At 61.2% G+C, this 20885-nt stretch overlaps 1 protein-coding gene across 1 annotated transcript; it reads right to left on the bottom strand.

Annotated features, from left to right (window-relative positions):
- Positions 1 to 219: 219 nt before the first annotated feature.
- On the bottom strand, positions 220 to 19086 carry GLI1 (GLI family zinc finger 1). The gene is made up of 12 exons (XM_065654308.1): positions 19007 to 19086; positions 9843 to 10009; positions 9568 to 9663; positions 8384 to 8579; positions 8025 to 8193; positions 7820 to 7921; positions 7552 to 7692; positions 6752 to 6901; positions 5393 to 5557; positions 4877 to 5125; positions 3787 to 4066; positions 220 to 2989 (listed from the first exon to the last, which is right to left on the bottom strand). Exons 2-12 carry the CDS (start codon positions 9937 to 9939, stop codon positions 720 to 722), a joined length of 3915 nt encoding a protein of 1304 aa, XP_065510380.1. The 5' UTR covers positions 9940 to 10009; positions 19007 to 19086; the 3' UTR covers positions 220 to 719.
- Between the last annotated feature and the right edge of the window lie 1799 nt (positions 19087 to 20885).

Genomic DNA, 20885 nt, shown 5'->3' with positions numbered 1-20885 from the left:
ATATCGTGTGTCCTCCTCGCTGCAGAACAACGTTTAAACCTCCCAAAGCAAAGTGCGACTGACCCGAGCTCATCCCTGCGGCGAGATCTGCGTGTGCTTGGCCCGGGGGGCACACGCTGGGCTCTCGTGGATCCAAACGCACACAGCTCGCAGTCCCCTGAGAAAGGGTTTAATGGGGACGGGAGGCGCTGCTTTTTCTTTCAAACAAAACGAAGGCTGGGATAACACCCACAGGACAGACAGACACAGACGCACACAGCGACACGGGCACCGTCCCTAGGAGGGAGGGGGTGGCCTTGCCAAGCAAGGAGTGATGGCAGTCAAGACAAAGACGAGGATTTAAGGGGCAGGTGTAATGGGAACATGGGGGCGGGGAGATCTCTTTGGTTTTGACATCAAGACTGCCCAGGGTCCCCGTGTCCAGAGGGCTGAGGGAGGCAGGGAAAAGTTCCAGGCTCTGGAATGGAAGGACTCTGTAAAACCAGTTCCCCCCAACAAGAGGTGACCCACAGCACCTGATGGGGCTTGCAGCTGCGTCTGGGACCCAGCGACGTCCCTGCCCTGGACGAGCCTGACACTCACAGACTGCACCAGGGGACACTCCGGGGTGTTTCACGCCACAAATCTGCATGTGAGAGGCGACTTCGCGCCTCTGCCCCGCTGTGGTTTGGCTCCTCCCTGGCTGCGGACGTCCCTCCCTGATGGCTGGTACCTCCCAGTTAGGACAAGGAGTTGAGGAAATGGCTTTCCCCCGCCAGGGTGCTCAACATGGAGCTCATGTCGCCCACGGCCATGTTGGCACCCCCAGATGCAGCAAGCAGGAGGCCGCCGGCAGGGCTTGGGGGCCCGGGCAGCAGTGCAGGCGTCTCTGGATCGTCCACAATGGCAGCAAAGTCAAGGTGCGTGTTCTCCAAGTCCAGGGAGTCCAGGCTGTTGGCCACCTGCTCTCCCGAGCCCAGGTGGTAACACGAGCTGCCTTTGAGTCCTTCCAAGCTCCCACCATAGTGCCGGGGACCCCTGCAGCTTGCTGCCGTTTGGCCCAGCAGCTTATGTCCCCCTCTGCCCACCTGCACGTGCGCGCCCTGGCCTGGGCGATACTGGGAATTACTGAGCCCCTCGGGCGGGGGGCGGGCGGGGGGCAAGCGAAGCGCACGCCGGGAGCTGGCGTCCAGTCCCGCGTAGCAATCGCCCGGCGGAGCCGGGCCGCCCGCGTATTTCAGACTGTTTTGGTGACCGGTTGGTTTAGGGCCACCAGGCGGGTGCGGCACCATCTCTGGGTGGAAGCACGGGGCAGTGAGGAGGTGGTGGGTCTCCGGCAGACCCTGCAGGTGGTCTGGTTTGGTTTGGTAACCAGAGTATTTGGGGCTAAGGTACAGCGGTGCTTGCATGGCTTGGCACTGCCCAGGCTCACCGCCCAGCCCCACACCGGCCTCCCCTCCCGTGAGAGCTGCTTGGTCTCCCCACATCAGAGCCTGCTGGGCCTGCACGTAGCTGCAGACCATCACCTCTTTGGTCTGCATGGTAGAGGTCTGGGCTCCTCGAGCACCCGGGCTCGACATGCCCATGTAACCGAGAGGTGCCTGTTCCTCAGACTGGTAACCACCAGGCCCTGCACTCATGGCTTGGCCAAACGGCGCAGGAGGCTGCACGGGCCCGGCGAGCTTGGCGTTCTGGCAGGGAGCAAGCGCTGGGGCAGGCGCTGGGTAACGCTGCTCGCATTTGATCTGTAGTCGGTTAAGCCGGTGCCCCCCAGCAAAACCCCTATCCTGGCACGAGCTCACAAGTTTGGGTTGCTGCCCACAAGAACTGGGGAGCAGGTACTCAGTACTTGGATGGTGACAGTGCGGCCCAGACACGGCAGCCGCAGAGGCACTGACACTCGACTGCCCAGAACTCATCTCCAGATTGCCTTGGGGAGGTTCGTCCCAAGGAGCCGGCATGGCCTCGCCGCCGGCATGCATGGTCGTGAAGTGCTGGTTTATCTGGCACTGAGGAAGGGAGAAGTCGGACTGAAGCAATCCCTCCTCCATGTCCCTGTGCCCTCCCGGGTTGAGCTGCATCCCCCCCGCGGTCCGGTGAGCGCTGCCGTAGAGGCCTTCGCACTGGAGCTCCGCACCTGTCCCCTGGCACGGGAAGCTTTCCTCGGGGTAGTTCAAGTACTGCTCCATCTCTAGCAAGCCAGACTCCACGCCTGGGCCAGGGCCCTCTATGCTCGCAGTCTCCAGGAAGACATTTTCACTGATGCTGGGCGGGCGTGGGGAGAACACGTGGCGCTGAAGGTTGGCATCAGAACCACCCAACGGCTGCAGAGCGGGTCTGCCCGCTCCTGGCACGTTCACGTTACCCACGCTCTTAAAACGATGCACCTTGGACGCAGCGGGAGGGGTGGCGGCGGTCCGGGCAGGGTCGCTGGCCCGCCGTACACCATTCCAAGGCACCAGGTGAGGGGGAACGCTGCCTGCGTAGCCAGGGTGGTCATTGGAACTGTGCCTTCGCAGCAAACCGTTTGCCAGGAAGCGGGGCCCGGCCGGCCCAAGGTAGTCCCCAGGCGAGCTGCCGTGGCCGCGTGGCAACACCTGCTCCACGCTGGGCAGCGGGGTTGGCGGCGGCCCGCCCGTGGCTGCGGCGTATTTGGCCTTGAGACGGTAGCGCTGGGCCGGGGTGAGGCTGCCCACACCTGGCAGCCCCCCGCAGTGGCCGGCGTCGCCGGAGCCTCGCGACTCGCCCGGAGAGACGAGGTCGTAGCCATCCGCCAGGCCCGCCCCGCCGGGCATCGCGCCCGCCTCGCCACCCAGACGGGGCCCGGCCGGGCGCGGGGACACCAGGGACGAGCGCCGGCTCACGGTGTAGGCTGAGCTCACGGTGCTGGTGGTGCTGCTCCGGCGCTCGCTCGGCGGCAGGCCCGTCTCTGCCGCTGACAGCTCCGCAACGCGCCGCTGCCACGCTGCCGGCGGCGGCACGGAGATGCCGGCTACCTCCCCGGGCAGGCCTGAGGAAAGAAAAAGAGGCGTTAAACCAGGGCGCTGGGGACGCAGCATGGGACAACTCAATTAAACAGTATTCCCTGAAAATAAAACAGTTTCAGATCAAATATGAGGCCTTGGTGCTTATTTTAAAAACGTTCTTTAAGATTCAATGATCGTTTGCTGCTACCCTTATCTACAGTCATGCTGAATAAAGCTATAGCTAAATGGAAAGTTAAATGCATTCACGAGGTGTTAATGTCTACATCTTATTATTTGCAGTCTCTCAGAGAAAGCAAAAGTAACTACAAACAGCCCTGTGCCAGAAACCGGTTTCTTGACCAACAACGTCGCTTCAGCATGCAATGAACTGGTTCATTCTAAAGTGGTCACAGTTGCTGACGACAAGAGGCTTTGTATTTGAACGTGGCACGTCTTTTGGTCCATGTGAAGACAAGTTTGAATGTGAAATATTTTCTGACACTTTGGAGTTACTGTTGCTCCCCCCATTTTCTTTAGGTCAACATATGGTTCATGGCCAGAGCAGGAACAGGCAGCCACCTCCAGCACCGGGACGCGCTTCTTTCCTGGTGGGTGCCCACTGGCGCCAACAAAGAGGGGGCAGAAGATCATTTAGAATCATTTAGGTTGGAAAACACCTTTATGATCACCAAGTCCAAAGATGGGTCACAGCCCAGATGTAGAGGTCCAGCACTAGTGAAAAGAAGGTGCGGAAACCTCCCTGTCTGCAAACCAGACCTCTCTTGACACAGTGCCCATGGGACTGGTCGCACATGCAGGTAGAACAGAACCACGTTCTCACCGGCTCCAGGGATGGCTGGCAAACTCAGGCCCTTGGTAGCTGACGGCTTCCTCATCTGCTTCAGCTTGTCAATGCGAAGATTTTCGAGCTTGTGGAGGGTCATGAGCCCCGAGGTGCCCATGGGCTCACCCGGCACCGCATCCTCCAGCGTGGACAGGTCCTCGTAGCTCCCACCGGCGTTGCCCGCCATCTCCACCCCGCTGTCGTTGTTGGTGGTGCTGCCAAGCGGGGAGTGGTCACTGCTGCACGACGACTGCCCGCCTGGGCTGGGCTGCGGCTTCTGGGGGTACGCAAAACATTAACCAAGGAAAAGGGGGTCAGACACCTACTACACAGCCTGTGAGTCTGCAGAGAAGGAGACTCCACAACCTCCCTGGGCAGCCTGGGCCAGGCTCTGGCACCCTCACCAGGAAGAAGTTTCTTCTCATATTTAAGTGGAACCTCCTGTGTTCCAGTTTGCACCCACTGCCCCTTGTCCTATCATGGTTGTCACCGAGAAGAGCCTGGCTCCATCCTCCTGACACTCCCCCTTTCCATATTGATCCCCATGAATGAGTCAGCCCTCAGTCTCCTCTTCTCCAGCTCCAGAGCCCCAGCTCCTCAGCCTTTCCTCACACGGGAGATGCTCCACTCCCTGCAGCACCCTCGTGGCTGCGCTGGACTCTCTCCAGCAGTTCCCTGTCCTTCTGGAGCTGAGGGGCCAGAACTGGACACAATATTCCAGATGTGGTCTCCCCAGGGCAGAGCAGAGGGGCAGGAGAGCCTCTCTGACCTACTGACCACCCCCCTTCTAGTCCCCCCCAGGTCCCATTGCCCTTCCTGGCCACAAGGGCCCAGTGCTGGCTCATGGTCACCCTGCTGTCCCCAGGACCCCCAGGTCCCTTTTCACTGCTCTCCAACAGCTCATTCCCCAACTTATACCGGAACCTGGGGCTGTTCCTGCCCAGATGCAACACTCTACACTTGCTCTTGTTACACTCCATTAAATTTTTCCCCGCCCATGTGGAGATGTGGAGATGACTCCCCTGCCACGCAAACTGCCCGCTCCGACGGGCTTGGCCGGGCCGTCACCACACCCCCAGCTCCTTACCACGGCCAAGTCTGGCACCAAGAGTTTGCCGTCATCCCTCCGGGCCTCAGTGGGGCCACTGGTGTCTTTCTCCTGCTTCATGTCCGGGAGGCCGCCGGGGGTGGGCAGCGCACGGCCTGGCACCACATCCCCTCGGTGCTTCTTGGTGACGTGGGCGTCCGGGCCGTGCACCGTCTTCACGTGTTTGCGCAGGGAACTGGGGTCTGTGTAGCGCTTGGTGCAGCCTGGAATCTTGCACACGTAGGGCTTCTGCCAGGGAAACGTGGTAGGAATGGTGAGGGAGGGTGTGAGCTCCAACTAGAGACCCCTCCCAGCAAAGTACCAGCTGGGCAGGAAATAAATAACCCTCCCCTTCCTCAAAAGTCAGCCCATGAACTGAGGGAGGGAAGGGATCGAGAGGCTGAGTCCCCTTGGAAGGGGCATGTTAGGGATGCAGGGAATTTACAGAGTATGGGACTAATCAGGGGGCAAATGGGGAGCCCAAAGGGATGCAAAGAGCCCCAGGTGGGTCTGTACCTCATTGGAGTGAGTGCGGTTCTGATGCTTGGCACGGTCAGAAGCATTGGAGAAGGCCTTGTTGCAACCCTCGTGTTCACACACGTACGGTTTTTCACCCGTGTGTGAGCGCAGATGCGTCTTGAGGTTCTCCAGGCGTGAGTAGGCTTTGCTACAGCCCTCGAACTGCGCGGGTAAGCAGGGTGAAACATGCCACACACCTTCAACAGACCCTGCACCACGTCACCCCCATACTACATACCCGCGGCACATCCGCCATGGACGCCTATCACATCTCCCAACCAACGCACGACACACCTGCCCTCCTTCAGGTGCACGTCCTCACACCCCTGCACAGCCCGTGACCCCTCTGGCCTGTGTCCCACCACCTCCCTCGGCACTGTCCACATGGCCGTGTGTGCTGGTTTGACAGAAAACAGGTTAATTTTCTTCGTGCAGTTACAAACCTTTCTTTTTCCTAGCTAGCACACTCATTATTTGGACTCAGTTTGAGAACAAGCAGATAACAGCCCAGCACAGAGTTAATGGTTTGAATTGCTCTGCTCTGAGAGCCAAGGACACTCTGAGCTCTGCCCACAGGTGGGAGGCAGCGAGGAAGGGGGATGGATGGACAGAGCTGGACTGACACCCAGACTGAGCAATCAGAGTGGTCCAGCCCATTAGCCTCGTGCTAATTGTTTAAGAAGAGACGGGACCTTCTGGTTTTGGTTCTTCCAATCTCTCTAGTTCTTCTTTTCGCTCATTTTGGCGCGGTCAGGGGAGTTTTTGGTGCAGGACATTTAGTCCGGCTTTTTGCCATTTTGCAGAGGCCTCTGAGCCTTTCTGCCTTTTTCCTCTCTTTTCTCTCTCTGGGATCGGCTTTGGGACCAGGTGTGGTTTGCTGGGACTGGCTGCTCAGTTGTGGACAGAGCTCGTGAGGAATTGCCTTGAATATCTTTTATTTCTATTTTATATATATATTTACTAGTAATGTATTAGTATTTTGTTATTTTATTAAATTGTGTTTATGTCAGTCCAAGTTTCTCCCTTCCCTTTTGCTTCTCTCCGCTGTCAGGCAGGTGAGGGAGGAGGTGAGTGAGCAGCTATCGCGGCTGTATTGCCACGGGTTCAACCGCGACACCAAGCTGCACCTCGCCCGCCACACACCTCTTCACCTCACGCGCATCTCCGTGCCATCCATCACACGGGCTGCCACACACGAACCTCACTCCATCCTGCACTAACCCTCTCCTGACCACCCTGTCTGTCCCACCACGTGTCCCCCTCAGTGCCATGTACCAGACAGGCCACCTCGCGCCCTGCCCTGAGCTCCGCCTGGTGCAAGGCACCCCAGCTCGGCAAAGCTTCACGCCAGCTCACCGTGCACTTGTGAGGTTTCTCGCCTGTGTGACGTCGCATGTGCACCACCAACATGTACTGAGCCTTGAAGGGCCTCTGCTCCCGGGAACACGCTGCCCAGTGGCACACGAACTCCTTCTTCTCCCCATGGATATGCTCGTTGTTGATGTGCTGAGGAGAGAAGGGCATCACTGGTGGCATTGGGGAGGGTGCCAAGGGTCAGGGAGACACAGGTGTCCTAAGAGAATCTCATGGGAGAAATGGACATGGAGGAACTGGGATGGTGGGTGGAGATACAAGAGGTTAAGGAAAAGAGTGGTCAGATGGTGTCTGGAGGAGAGAGGGGATACAGGAGACAGCTGGGGGCTATTTTGGGAGGACCAAGAGAAGACATAGGAGTCAAGGTGGTCTGAGGGGTGGTGAATGGGCTATAGCAGATTTGGAGTGTCTGGAGGGAGACAAAGAGCAAAGGAGAAGTCTGGAGGCACCAAAGGGGCAGGAGTGTTTGGAGGGAGACAAAGAGCAAAGGAGAAGTCTGGAGGTTCAGGAGAGCTGCCCCAGGGCGAGGAAGGCCAGAGACGGACACGGCATGGGAGGGTCACAAAGAACTAGCCCACAAGAAGCGAAGGATGCCTGTCCCTCCCTCCCTTCCTATGGGCAACTTCCAACATCATGTACCTGTGCGGTGAGTTCTCAGGGTAGGGGGTGAGAGGGGAGCGTCCCAGCATGGGACAGTCTTAGCACAGGGGCTGACATGGGGATATCAGCCACCCTGAGGGCAGGTTCTGGGACCGGGAGTACCCAGGCAGGTCCTAACTCACATGCACCAGCTGCTCCTGCGTATCGAACTCCTTGGCGCAGCCGTCCCAGTAGCAATTGGTTTCGTACACAGTCTCAGACTCTGGTTTCCCATCCTCTTTCTCCAGATCTTCCCGAACATCGAGCATCCCCAGCAAGGGGTCCTGGGGGAGCACAGGCAGGTTAGCGCTCTCAGGTGCCACCTTCTGTGCTCCCTGTCACTGGGAGCGGTGCCAGGGAGGAGTGTGGAGCCCTGGGGAAGTGGGGGGGGTCTCAAGGCTTGGGGAGTACCTGGGTGCCTGTGGAAGCTGGACTGCAGATGTCGCCCTCAGATCTCTCCTCTGGGTATCTGACGGGCAGGGGGCTGCTCAGGCTCCACTCCAACTTGAGCTGCTGCCGTGGCAGGGGCACAGTGGAAAGCGGTCAGCACCGAGATGCCCGCTGGACCAGCCCCTCTGCGGGATGCACCGCCCGTACGGATGCAGGGCGCCCTTACCTGGCAGTGTTTGAGGGTCACACGAGCCGGGCCGTGGTGCAGGAGCCCTGGGCGAGCGGGCAGGTGTTCGTGGGAGCTACACGGTGCCGGGGGGGCAGGCGGGGTGTGGCTGTACGGGTGGCTTTGGCCCTTCTGCTGAGCCGGTGGACTCTGGTACCCCAGTGACGGACTGCAAAGAGCACGAGGGATGAGCAGATGACACCATCAGAGAGGCCGAAATTTAAGTCTTCTGAGCCAGGTGTCTGAACTCCCAGCCACTCCTTCCGTAACCCACTGGATCGCTCTGCTCCCGCCTTCCCTGGCCCTCACCCCAGCCTGACATGGCACACATGCCAGCGGGGCTGAGGTCTGGTGCCCACCTGATGGTGCTGATGGAGAGGTGGCCATAGGAGCCACTGGCAGAGGCGCAGCGGGAGTTGATGAACGCGACAAGGGAGTTGGGTGAGGTGCGGATTACCGTCTGCAGGTCAATGCTAGAGTCTGATAGAGGCGAGATGGACAGTGCCCGCTTCTTGCCCAGTTTGCCTGCACCACGGGGCGTTGAGAACCGTGAGCCTGGGATGGCAGCAGAGAGTGGGGGGCACTCCTCTCAGCATGGGTCCTAGGGGGCTGAAGAAACCCCCAAGGACACGAGCCTGCTGCTTTGGAGCCTGGAGGAGTACCCTGAGCGTGCTGGTTAGCTTCTGAGAATAGAATAGAATATTTCATTTGGAAGGGACCTACAATGATCATCTAGTCCAATGGCCTGACCAGTTCGGGGCTAACCAAAAGTTAAAGGATGCTACTAAGGGCATTGTCCAAATGTCTCTTAAACACTGATAGGCTTGGGGCATCGACCATCTCTCTAGGAAGCCTGTTCTAGTGTTTGATGACCCTCTCGCAAATAAATGCTTCTTAACGCCCAGTCTAAAGCTCCCCTGGCACAGCTTTGAACCATTCCCACGAACCTATCGCTGGATGCCAGGGAGAAGAGCACTGCACCGCGCACAGACCTCGCGGTGAGGCCGCGCCGGTGCTGAGCACAGCGGGACAGTCCCCTCCTTCCCCCGGCTGGCTGGGGGGTCTGACGCACCCCCCCGACGCAGTTTGCCCTCTCGGCTACCAGGACTCACTGCTGACTCCTCCCGAGCTGTTGCCAACCCGCGCACCCAGATCCCTTATTGCAGGGCTGCCCTCCAGCCACTCGTCTCTCCATTTATACTTGTTGCTGGCTTTGGGCTACGGCAAGGCTCAAAAGTGTCAGCCCTCCCTGCCACAGCCACCAATGTTCCCAGGGGGTACCCAAACCCCTCGGCACGTGCGTACTCGCTGCTACAGCGGCCATCATCCCAAGAAAAGCTCCTGATCGCCTTGGCCATGGCCAACACAAACCCTCCTGTTCACACAGCAAAGACCCCCGAAGCCCCAGCAGTGTCCTTCCCATCACCGGCACCACTGTCCCCAGCACTGCCCACACCCACAGTCCCGACACGAGACTCAGGAGACGCCTGAACCCCGTGCAGAGCCCCCGCCTGCCCCGTGCCCCCCAAGAGCGGACACTTACCGTCACCACTGCCGGGATGCTCGGTTCCTGGCGCCGCCCCATAACCACGGTGACTGCTCGTGAGGTTTGACTGACGGCACAAGGGGAAATCAAGTCCTGCCAGAGGGGAGGAGAAAGATGGGAAGACGTATTTGGGAGGGCGGCACAAAGCGGGGAGAGGAAACCCCCAGAGCGTCCCAGAACCCAAGGGCTGAAACAAGTTGGGTGCCCCTCGCGCCCGTGCCAGCCAGCGCTCGGGCCCGGGCACTGGCCAGGGCGAGGTGGCTACCACCGACCTTGTGGCCCCGGGGCACCCGGGGCTGCTCCATGTGGGGGGCGCAGGCAGCAGTGCTCAGCGTAGCCGGCGGCCGGGGCGCTGACGGGGTTGAACATATCGCGGCGGGGCCTGGCCAGGCTCAGGAGCGCATCTGGTCCTCGCCGCGCGGCTGGAGCCGGTCGGGGCCTGCGGAGCACAAGGGTGGGCTGCCCCGGGCAGCGCAGCGCGGCCGGAGCCCCCCGGACCCCACGGGGACCCCCGCGCCTCCCCGCGCCCTGCGGCCGCCCCCGCCCTGCCCTGACACCTCCCGCCCGGGTGCACAAGGCCCTGCGCCCCCTCAGCAGCCCCCGCGCAGCCCCCGGCCCCCAGCCCAGGCAATGCAAGTCCCAGGGGCGCTGCCAAGGCAGGAAGGGCACGTGGCAAAGGGGGAAACCCTCTCCCCACCATTTTCATAGGATCACAGGATCATAGAATCACAGGATCATAGAGTCATAGAATCATAGAGTCATAGAGTCATAGAGTCATAGAGTCATAGAGTCATAGAGTCATAGAGTCATAGAGTCATAGAGTCATAGAGTCATAGAGTCATAGAGTCATAGAGTCATAGAGTCATAGAGTCATAGAGTCATAGAACCATTTTGTTTGGAAGAGACCCTCGGGGTCATCGAGTCCAACCATAACCTCACCCAACTCCAGCACTAAACCGTGTCCCTCAGAACCTCGTCTAAACGCCTTTTAAACCCCTCCGGGGATGGTGACTCCACCACTGCCCTGGGCAGCCTGTTCCAATGCCCCACAACCCTTTCCGTAAAGAATCTTTTCCTAATATCCAACCTCAACCTCCCCTGGCGCAACTTGAGGCCGTTTCCTCTTGTTCTATCACTTGGGAGCAGACACCAACCCCCTCCATGCTCCAAGCTCCTTTCAGGCAGGTCAGAGATCAGAAGGTCTCCCCTCAGCTCCTGTTCTCCAGCTGAACCCCCAGCTCCCTCAGCCGCTCCCATCACACTTGTGCTCCAGCCCCTCACCAGCTTCGGCGCCCCCTCTGCACTCTCTCTAGTATTTCAATGTCCTTCTGATGATGAGGGGCCCAAAACTGAACACAGGACTGAAGTACTTTGGGGCACAGACACGCACAACAAGGGTCCTAGGCAGAGGAACCGGGCTAGAAAGGATCTGACTCGGCAGCAACCACCAATGAATATCTCCGCATACAACTCAACTGCCGAAATGAGAAACTAAGGCACAGATGGTTAGAACCGTTGTTGGTCAAAGCGCCCGAGCTGGCACCCTGCTCTGCGCTCCTCGCGGGTCCCTGCAGCATCTGCAGGTCCCACCCAGCCCTGCCCGTGGGTCCCCACCGGGTCCCACCCACGTCACCCCTGGGCTCAGGCCACCCGCTGTCACCTCCCTGGCTGCAGGTTCCTGCCCTGTGCCCGGCTGTCATTCCTACCCACCGCTCTGCCCAGCCCTGCCCGTGCCCAGATCTGCAGCTCCGGCTCTGCCTTTGGCCCCTGCGCCCAGGTCCTGGCCCACAGCCCCATCGCCACCCACGGCCACCGTCGTGCCCCAAGACCCCCCGAGGGCTTGTCTGAGGGACAGATGCTCTGGAAGGACAGACAACCACAGGGTGAGGGAGAGGCACATGTGAGTGCTGCTGGGAACAAGGCCTCCTGCCCCCTCAGCCCCTTCCTTTGAGAAACAAGGGGAATCACCCCAAACAAGGGGTCTGGGGGAGTGGAAGCCCCTCACCCTGCTGGGAAAGCGCTACGTTGCATTTGAAGCCCAGGGGCGGCGAGGGGGGCAGCAATTCTTCCGCATGAGTTGCCCCTTTGAAAGCTTGTCTCGGGGCTTTGTGAGAGTGTCAGCCAGGAAGAATGGGGGGGGCGCAGCGGGGCAGGCAAAGGGGGAGGGAGGGAGGTACCCAGGAAGGTGGTGGTGCCGGGGGCAGGCGAGGGAGAGATGCGTAGGAAACGAGGTGGGGGTTGGCAGAGCAGGGGCCTCTTACCTGCCCGCTGGACCCGGGCTTTGCAAAGATTGGGGCATCAGCTCCACAGGAAGCCTCCCACCTGCCCTAATATCTAACGAAGAGAGGGTTTGCAAGCCCCTCATGAAGCCTTTGTGATGTCCCCTCTACCTCGCCGACTGTTCGCCCCGTTCACTTTGCTGTGCACAGCTGTGCCAGCCCCTGCAGTGCCCACCACCTGCTGTAGCCGTGCACACACACGCGCGTGCACACGCCTGCAGGGCGACCACCACCGAAGCTCCATGTGCATGCACATGGCACCTGTGTAAAATGCAGCACGCACGCACTTATGCACGCCAGAGAACACATACGTCCCATGGAACACACGGAAAGCTGCATGTGCATGCATACGGCACACGGGCGCAAAACACAGGCGTGTGCACAGCTTTACATAAGCACACATGAAGCACACGTGGGCACGGCACACCACCATTCACGGGGAACACACAGGCATGTAGCGCAAGGCACATCACCCCCCACCTCAGGATTCCCGAGCCTCACACCCCATCTCCCTGCCCGGGGAGGTATCCGCTCTGCGTCCCCTCCAGCACCCACCACGCAGGACTGGGGACAGCTCAGGGGGGCTCTGCTCCCCACCGCTCCCGGTCCCTGGCCACCTGGGTACCGCAGGAGGGTCGGGGTCCCGCTGTGCCAAGACAGCCCCTCTTTCCTGCATCCCAGGCAAAGGGGATGAGTTTGGTGAGCGGACCCAGCCTGGCAAGGGCTGGAGACAGGTGGGTGCCAGGCGGGCACGATGGCACCGTGCTCTCCAATCCCCCGCGTTCCCCCTGCGGAGCATCAGCATCGGGGGGCGGCTACGCAAGGCAGAAAGTGCCCAGGTCCCACAGGTCCCTGCCGCAGGATGCTCCCCCCAGCCCCACAGGGGCTCCCCAGACCCCGGTGGCCCCCTGAGCAAGAGAAGCTGGAGGGGGCCAGGGCCGCGGGGAGCCGACGGGAACTGGCCCGCAGCTCCCCCACCGCCGCTCGCCTCCCCCGCCCGCCGCACACCGCCGCGGCCCACCCAAGTCGCAGCCTATGGGCATAAATTTGAGAGCCAGGCGCAGCCGGGATTGAGGGGAATCTTCCCTCAGTCTCCTCCTGCCAAGAAACTCAAACTGAAACACATTCCTCCTCTTCTCTGCCAAGAAAACAAGGAGCGCAGCCAGCGGCAGGAGCGGTGGAAGCAGGGCTGGCTCCAGACCCCGAAACACGACGCAGGAGGGGGTCAGGACTGGCCATCCCCCTTCTCCCCAGCTCCTTGCCTTTTATTTCCTGCAAACACATCTAAAATCTGTCATCTGGCTCCAGTTTCCTGAGGACACTGGGGAACGGGGTGGGGGGGAGAGAAGGAGACAGCGGAGAAGGCACAAAAGGCAGAGAGGGAAAGGAGATGTAGTGAGTTGTACCACAGGGTGACAGCCGGGATGGCTGCGCTGGTGGGTGGTGGTGCAGAGCTGGCAGGGACAAGGGACAGACACAGACGTTGGCGCTGACAAGGGAATCACACACCCTTGGAAGACCTGTCTGCAAGAGGAGGAGGTGGGATGCACCCACCGCACCCCGCGACAGGGCAGAGCCCCCCAGCTCCCGCCTGCACCGGGATGGCTCCCGCACCCTGCGCGGCTCGGCCAGCCCCGGGCCCAGGCGAAGGCAGCGGGTGCCGCGAGTTAGCATCATAGAATCACAGAATCATTTCGGTTGGAAGACACCCTCAGGACCATGGAGTCCAACCATAGCCTCACCCAACTCCAGCACTAAACCACGTCCCTGAGAACCTCGCCTAAACGCCTTTTAAAGCCCTCCAGGGATGGTGACTCCACCACTGCCCTGGGCAGCCTGTTCCAGTGCCCTTTCCGTAAAGAATCTTTTCCTAATATCCAATCTAAACCTCCCTTGGCGCAACTTGAGGCCGTTTCGTCTTGTTCTGTCACTTGGGAGCAGAGCCCGACGCCCCGGCTCCAAGCTCCTTCCAGGCAGTTCAGACATCAGAAGGTCTCCCCTCAGCTCCTGTTCCCCAGCTGAACCCCCCCGGTCCCTCAGCCGCTCCTCGTAAGACTTTGCAGCAGCGGGGTGGCTGCCACCCAGCCCAGCCCAGCACACGGGGTGGCGGGCGTCCCTGCGTGCGCCTCGGCATTGTCCCCGTGAGCTCCTGCCCCCGGCCCAGCCCCGGCAGGGTTAACCGCCCCGGAGTCCCACTGTGGAGGAATGTGATGTCAGGGCTGGATTAGCCCGTGCAGCCGAGATCCCAGCCGATAGACCAGCAGCGCTGAGCTGTGTGTGGCACAATCCATCAACCCGCCCAGCACGGCCCCCAGCATGGGGGGCCTGGGGGAGGGCTCTGCGCGTGCACGCGTGGGAGCATCTGTGCTTCTCCAAGCGCGTGTGCGCGAATGCACACGTTTGGCCACATGTGTTTGCATGTGTGGAGAGGGATTTGTGTTTATGTGAGTATGTTTGGGGGGGGGGCAGTGCTTGTTTGTATGTACTCACAGATGTATGCGTTTGCGCACATGTGTGCTTGCGCATGTCTACATACGTGTGGACCGTATGCGTGTGCCTATCGGTAGCTACGACAGTAGCGAAGGGGGAACCACTATATGTTTGCAAGTCCGGTCACCCCAAACCCTGACTCGCTGAGGGAGCAAGGGGGGGAGCAGAGTAGAGAGTGGGGTTCAGCAGGAGGGAGGGTGGGGAAAGACACCCCAAAATGCCACCACTGCACCTCCTTTCCACCCCTCCAGCCCTGGGGTGGGCAAACCCCTGAGCCACCCAGAGGCACAGAGCCCCGCGACACCCCCGCGGCCCTCGCCTCCGCTCGCCTCCTGACCCCAGGTCAGCCACATGCCCAATTGGTTTAACCCTACGGGGCCTTAGGAAAAACATTGATCTGGCTTAAGATCTGCCTTCCCACACTGGGGCAACGGTCCAGACAGCGCCGCGAGCCGGGCAGCTCTGCGGACACAAAGTAGGAACGCGGCAGAGAGCCAGGCCGAGCTGCGGCGCATCGGTGCAAGCGTTAGACGAGGTTCTCAGGGACGTGGTTTAGTGCTAGAGTTGGGTTAGGTTATGCTTGGACTCGACGATCTTGAGGGTCTCTTCCAACTGAAATGATTCTATGATTCTCAGTAGCAAGAGAAGAGAGCTGCCGAGGAGCCGACGCCGGCGCCGGCCCCGGATCAAGGGGACACATCCCAGCTGCCTCCCCGGGCAGCATCACCACGCTCCTCCCCGGCTCTGTCTCCTGCTTGCTGTACAGCCCCGCCGGGTGCCAGAAAAGGCCAGGGACGGTGGGGCAAAGAGGGCGAAATTTCCCCCTGGAAGAAGCCCGTTCGCCCTGCCCTGGGACCAGTCTGCTTCCCCTGACCCCACAGCTTTCTCGTCTCTGCCTCCAGCAGAACCCACGCGCAGACCTCCCGCTCGGCTGCCTTGCTGCACGTCTGACCCCACTGTTAGGCCAGGCCTTCAGGGCGAGCCCAAGCTCCTCTGCATGGGGCAGCTAATCTGCCCAGGACCGCAGCTGCCACAAAGCGCATTGCTTCAGGTTCAGGGGGTCTGAAAGGGGATGATTCAGGGTCGTGATCTCATGCTGGTCTGGGCTGCCAAGCTCATTCCAAGGTGGTCCCTTGCCTGCATAAGATGAGGCAGAGAAGAACCAGCTCGGGGGGGATTTCACAGTTGTGTGGAGGGAAAGGGGCAGACACAACCATCACAGGACAGATTCAGGACATCCTCCACTCGGTTCTCCCTCCCTCCTTTCTCCAGCCCTGGCTGCCACCTTCAGAAAACATCACACATCCTTATTCCCCACCCCACGCCAAAATTCTTCTCTGCCCTTCACATCACTCCCAGTAAGGACCAGAGGTCTCTCCCCAGCCTGCTCGCCCCTCCAGCGGCACAGCCCTATATGCTGCATCTCAGCAGGGGGCAAAACAAGCCAGCCCCTCGCTCCCGCATGCATCCACACCCACTCCTGACCATGCACTGACATGCCTCTAGACACGCCAACACACGTTAACACACGTGTGGGAAGAGGGGAAGGCAGGCCAGCCTGGGCTGGATCCCAGGACACAGCCCGTGGAAGGGGCTGCAGGGTGGGAGCTCACAGCTCCACGCTCCCTGCGCTTGCTCCCCCCCGTAAAGCGGGGACCGCCAGCCCTCAACCACAAGCTGAGCCGCTCAGGAAGCCGTGGCAAGCTGGGCAGGAGTGGTGGTGCTTGATAGGTGGTCCCGGGGCAGGCAGGCAATTGTCACGGGCTTGCATGTTGTTTGCTTTGGCCCCCAGCGTGCACCACCCGCACAAATCGCTCACGTAAAGCCGCTGCCCTGGCCCCTACCTTCGTAGGGCCGGAGTCTTGGTGAAGGCAAGGGTTTGGGGTGGGGGTAAGGAGGGGTGCACACATGGCAGCAGCTGCTAGAGGGAATTTTTCTGCTCTCCCCTTCCTTCTCAGCGCTGGAGGGAAACAGCAAAATTGAACGCGTGGGACCCACAAAAGCTCAGCTCTGAGTCGTGACTGTGGGAGCCCCTGCCCGTGGCATCGCCCCCAACCCAGTGTGTTGAATGGAGGGACATCACCAGAGCAGGGGCCGAAATGCAGGAAATCCTGAAGGAGCGACAGCAGGACACGGTGGGCAGCGCACTGCAGGCTAATCTGTCCTCCCACTAGGAGACACTCGTCTTTCCTGAAGTATCTGCCGCTGGTGGAGGTAGATCAGTCGCACAGACACCTGCTCTCCTGTTCCTTGACTGGAGACCCGTTCTGCCCACACATACAGCAATCCCACCACTTTGACCCATGTTCTCTGCCACCATAGGGGACACCAGCCGGGGCTTTGCTCCCTCTAGATCAGGGACAAGGGTCTGACAATGGGGTTAAACCACATCTGGAAACAACCCCCTCCACCCCAGCCTCAGACCCAGATGCAGAAGAACTGAAACCCGACTCTGTGTTTTTGCTGCTTGTTCCCACTCTGCGACAGCTATTTTATCAGCTGTTCAACTTGTTATTCTGCAGCTTCTGAAGGGTTTTGATGTGCCATAAGCATCGGGCTGGGTACACTTGCTGAGTTCCTGTGAGGATTTCTGTAGAAGAATCCCCTTGGTCTCACCAAGGACCCACCCAATGGGCCTTTTCTATTTATCGCATCACTGGAATTGCTAAACACCAGAGAAGATATCAAGAGAAACTGAGGCACACAGACAGACTCCAGCACCACAGGTGCGAGATACCAACTGGGCAGATAATCGTGCACGCGTGCATACAGGTATGTACATACACACGCACGCAAACAGGCCTTTCTGCATACGTGCCCGTGCGCACACCCCCATGCTCCTGGGGGACACTCTGGGTGTAGAATCATGGAATCATTTCGGTTGGAAGAGACCCTCGGGATCATCGAGTCCAACCATAACCTCACCCAACTCCAGCACTAAACCGTGTCCCTCAGAACCTCGTCTAAACGCCTTTTAAACCCCTCCAGGGATGGTGACTCCACCACTGCCCTGGGCAGCCTGTTCCAATGCCCAACAGCCCTTTCCGTAAAGAATCTTTTCCTAATATCCAATCTAAACCTCCCCTGGCGCAACTTGAGGCCGTTTCCTCTTGTTCTATCACTTGGGAGCAGACACCAACCCCCTCCATGCTCCAAGCTCCTTCCAGGCAGGTCAGAGATCAGAAGGTCTCCCCTCAGCTCCTGTTCTCCAGCTGAACCCCCAGCTCCCTCAGCCGCTCCCATCACACTTGTGCTCCAGCCCCTCACCAGCTTCGGCGCCCCCTCTGCACTCTCTCTAGTATTTCAATGTCCTTCTGATGATGAGGGGCCCAAAACTGAACACAGGATTCAAGGTTCGGCCTCACCAGTGCCCAGTACAGCGGCACAATCACTCCTCTAGTCCTGCCGGCCACACTGTTCCTGATACAAGCCAGGATGCCGGTGGCCTTTTTGGCCACCTGGGCACACACTGGCTCATGTGCTCTTGTGCAAGTGCGCAGGAAAACTGACAGCCACTCAGAACTGGCACAGGCGAGGACGCAAGGTGCTCCACAAGCAACGTGAAAAAGCAGCTCTGCTCCTCCCCTCAAAACCAGAGAGGTTTGATAAACTCATCCAGGCTCCCTTTCCCACAAATAGTTGGACCAGATGACCTTCCAAGATCCTTCCAATGGCTGTTCTCTGGTTCTAGGTTTCCCAAGCATGGGACACTTCCGTGGCAGCCTCAGCTACAGCCCCCATGGGGAGGGAAGAAGCGCAGCCCCAGAGCCTGCGGGAGAAAGGCTGGGAAGCCGAGGTGCACCGGGACCTTGGCATTTCACCGTGGGTTCTGGGAGTCTCCTTGGGGTGTGCAGAATCTCCCTGCGCCTCACTCAAAACAGACACTTGCCCGCAAGGCCTGGCAGGTTGTCCCGGAGCAGGGGGACCCATTGTCCTAGCACCAAACCTTCTTCCCCTCAGAGCCTGGCCCAGAACCATCGGTGGGGATCCAGCTGTGGGCTCCAGCTGTGGGATGTGCAGGATGGGCCGGCCAGCTCTGCGCCCTGCCAAAGAGGGCTCCGGATGGCCGGGAGCTTGCACCAGTCGCGGAGGTGGCACTGCCCACCGTTCATGCGTGCCCGGGGACCGTCCTGCAGCTGCTGCGTCACTCGGGCCAGGGCAGTAACTTCCAGCCGGCGGCTGCTCCCGCTCCAACACCCCTACCCGGGCAGCAGAAGAGCTGCACTCCCAGGAGCCTGGAGCCCCCTGCTCCAGCCCAGCCCTCCCCTCCTCGGGCTGCAAGGGGCTTCCCCGGGCGGGCGCGGCGGCGGCGCGGCCGGAGCAGCCCACCCAGCGGGCGCACGGAGGGCGGCGGGAGGGCGTGGGAGTGGGTGTGAGCGCGAGTGTACGTGCCGGGGAGCGCGGCGGGGCCGGGGCGCTCTGCCCGTCCCCCCGAGCGCACTCGCCCCGTCCGATGCAGGAGGGACCCGGCGGCCCCGCGCCGTCCGCCCCCGTTCCCAGCCCGCGCTCCGCCGGGCCCCCCGCTGGGAGCCTCGGTGCGGGTCCCGCCGCCGTCGACGGGGACGCGAGACGGGCCCGGCGGAGAGTCTGGCGCCATCCCGGCCCCTCCGGAGAGCGGGGGCCCGCGGGCGCCCCGAGCCCCTGCCCGCGGTCCCGGCAGCTCCTACCTCCGAACGGCTCCGAGCGGCCCCGGGAGAGGCGGCGGGTCCCGCGGCTCCGCGCTCCCTCTTCCCCCAGCTGCAGCTGCGGCTCGTTCTGGGGGAGAAGAGGCACATCCAGGGGGACCCTGGCGGGCGGGGCGGGACGGCGCGGCGCTCCCCGCGCTTCCCCGGCCCGCCTCGGGGAACCAGAGAAAAGTTGCCGGAGCCCCCGCGGGGGCGGCGCGTCCCGGCAGAAGTGGCGGAGCCGCGGGGCGGCGGGTCCCGCTCCGCCAACTCGGGCGGCGGCGGCGCCGAGCGCGCTCGGGACGGAGACCCCGGCCGGGAGCGCCGCCGGCTCCGGCCACTCCGAAAACCCGGGCTGGATCCTGCACACGCGCGCACGCGGGACACGCGGGCCCGCGCACACGCGCAGGTCCCGCACGCTCCCGGCGCACACGCGGGAACCCGCGTCCACGCGCGGGGCTGCGCACACGCGCGCGGGTCCCGCACGCAGGCACGAGGACCCGCGTGCCCTCGTGTGCACGCGTGCACCGTTTGCACACTCCGGCACATGCACGGAGGTGGGAACACACACGATCATCCAGCGCAGCCACCAAGATGCTGCAGGGAGTGGAGCATCTCCCGTGTGAGGAAAGGCTGAGGAGCTGGGGCTCTGGAGCTTGGAGGTGACTGAGGGCTGACTCATTCATGGGGATCAATATGGAAAGGGGGAGTGTCAGGAGGACGGAGCCAGGCTCTTCTGGGTGACAACCAGTGACAGGACAAGGGGCAGTGGGTGCAAACTGGAACACAGGAGGTTCCGCTTAAATATGAGAAGAAACTTCTTCATGGTGAGGGTGCCAGAGCCTGGCCCAGGCTGCCCAGGGAGGCTGTGGAGTCTCCTTCTCTGCAGACATTCCAACCCGCCTGGTTCCTGTGCAACCTCATCTGGGTGTTCCTGCTCCGGCGGGGGGGTTGGACTGGATGAGCTTCCGAGGTCCCTTCCAATCTCTGACAGTCTGTGGTTCTGTGATTCTGTGATCAGCCAGCGCTCCTTGGGCCCGACCTGGCTCCACTGGAGCAACCTGGGGACCAGCGTCCCAGCACCTCCCGCCCCGCACTGGGGAGAGGCCGAAGGTCCCTGTGCGGGTGTCCTGGGGCAGCTGAGAGCGGGCAGCCAGGGGACACCTCGGGCTGACGGCGCCCAGCAGGGCAGCGAGGGCTCAGCACCTTGTGTAGCCCGGACACCGCTGGGGATGCAGCCGGAGCCTGCGCCAGCGGCCCGGGGGGCACTGAGCAGAGACCACCCTCCCCATCACTGGAACTGCCACCCAGCGGGAGTGTGCCCGGACCCCTGGGCAGGGATGAAGGGACGCGGTGGCTTCAACGAGCCTTTCTGCCCAGCATGCTGCCGGTGTGCGGGGGGGGCACGGCGGGCGGGGGGGACACGGGGTGGGGGACACGGGGCGGGGACACGGGGGGGACACGGCGGAGCGCGGGACAGCGCCCCCTGGTGGCGGCGGATGGAGCCGCCTCGCCGCCGGCACCGCGGGTGCTCGGGCCTTTTCGCAGGATCGCAGCATCCCAGAATGTCACGGGGTGGAAGGGACCTCGGAAGCTCATCCAGTCCAACCCCCCGCCGGAGCAGGAACACCCAGATGAGGTTACACAGGAACCAGGCGGGTTGGAATGTCTGCAGAGAAGGAGACTCCACAACCCCCCTGGGCAGCCTGGGCCAGGCTCTGGCACCCTCACATGAAGAAGTTTCTTCTCATATTCAAGCAAAACCTCCCGTGTTCCAGTTTACACCCATTGCCCCTTGTCCTGTCACTGGTTGTCACCCAGAAGAGCCTGGCTCCATCCTCCTGACACTCCCCCTTTCCATATTGATCCCCATGAATGAGTC

This window comes from Caloenas nicobarica, chromosome 33 (genome assembly GCF_036013445.1).
Source record: "Caloenas nicobarica isolate bCalNic1 chromosome 33, bCalNic1.hap1, whole genome shotgun sequence".
In the NCBI taxonomy this organism is placed as follows: domain Eukaryota; kingdom Metazoa; phylum Chordata; class Aves; order Columbiformes; family Columbidae; genus Caloenas; species Caloenas nicobarica.
The sequence above is the reverse complement of the archived record's forward strand: the minus strand, read 5'-3'. Positions and strand labels throughout refer to the sequence as shown.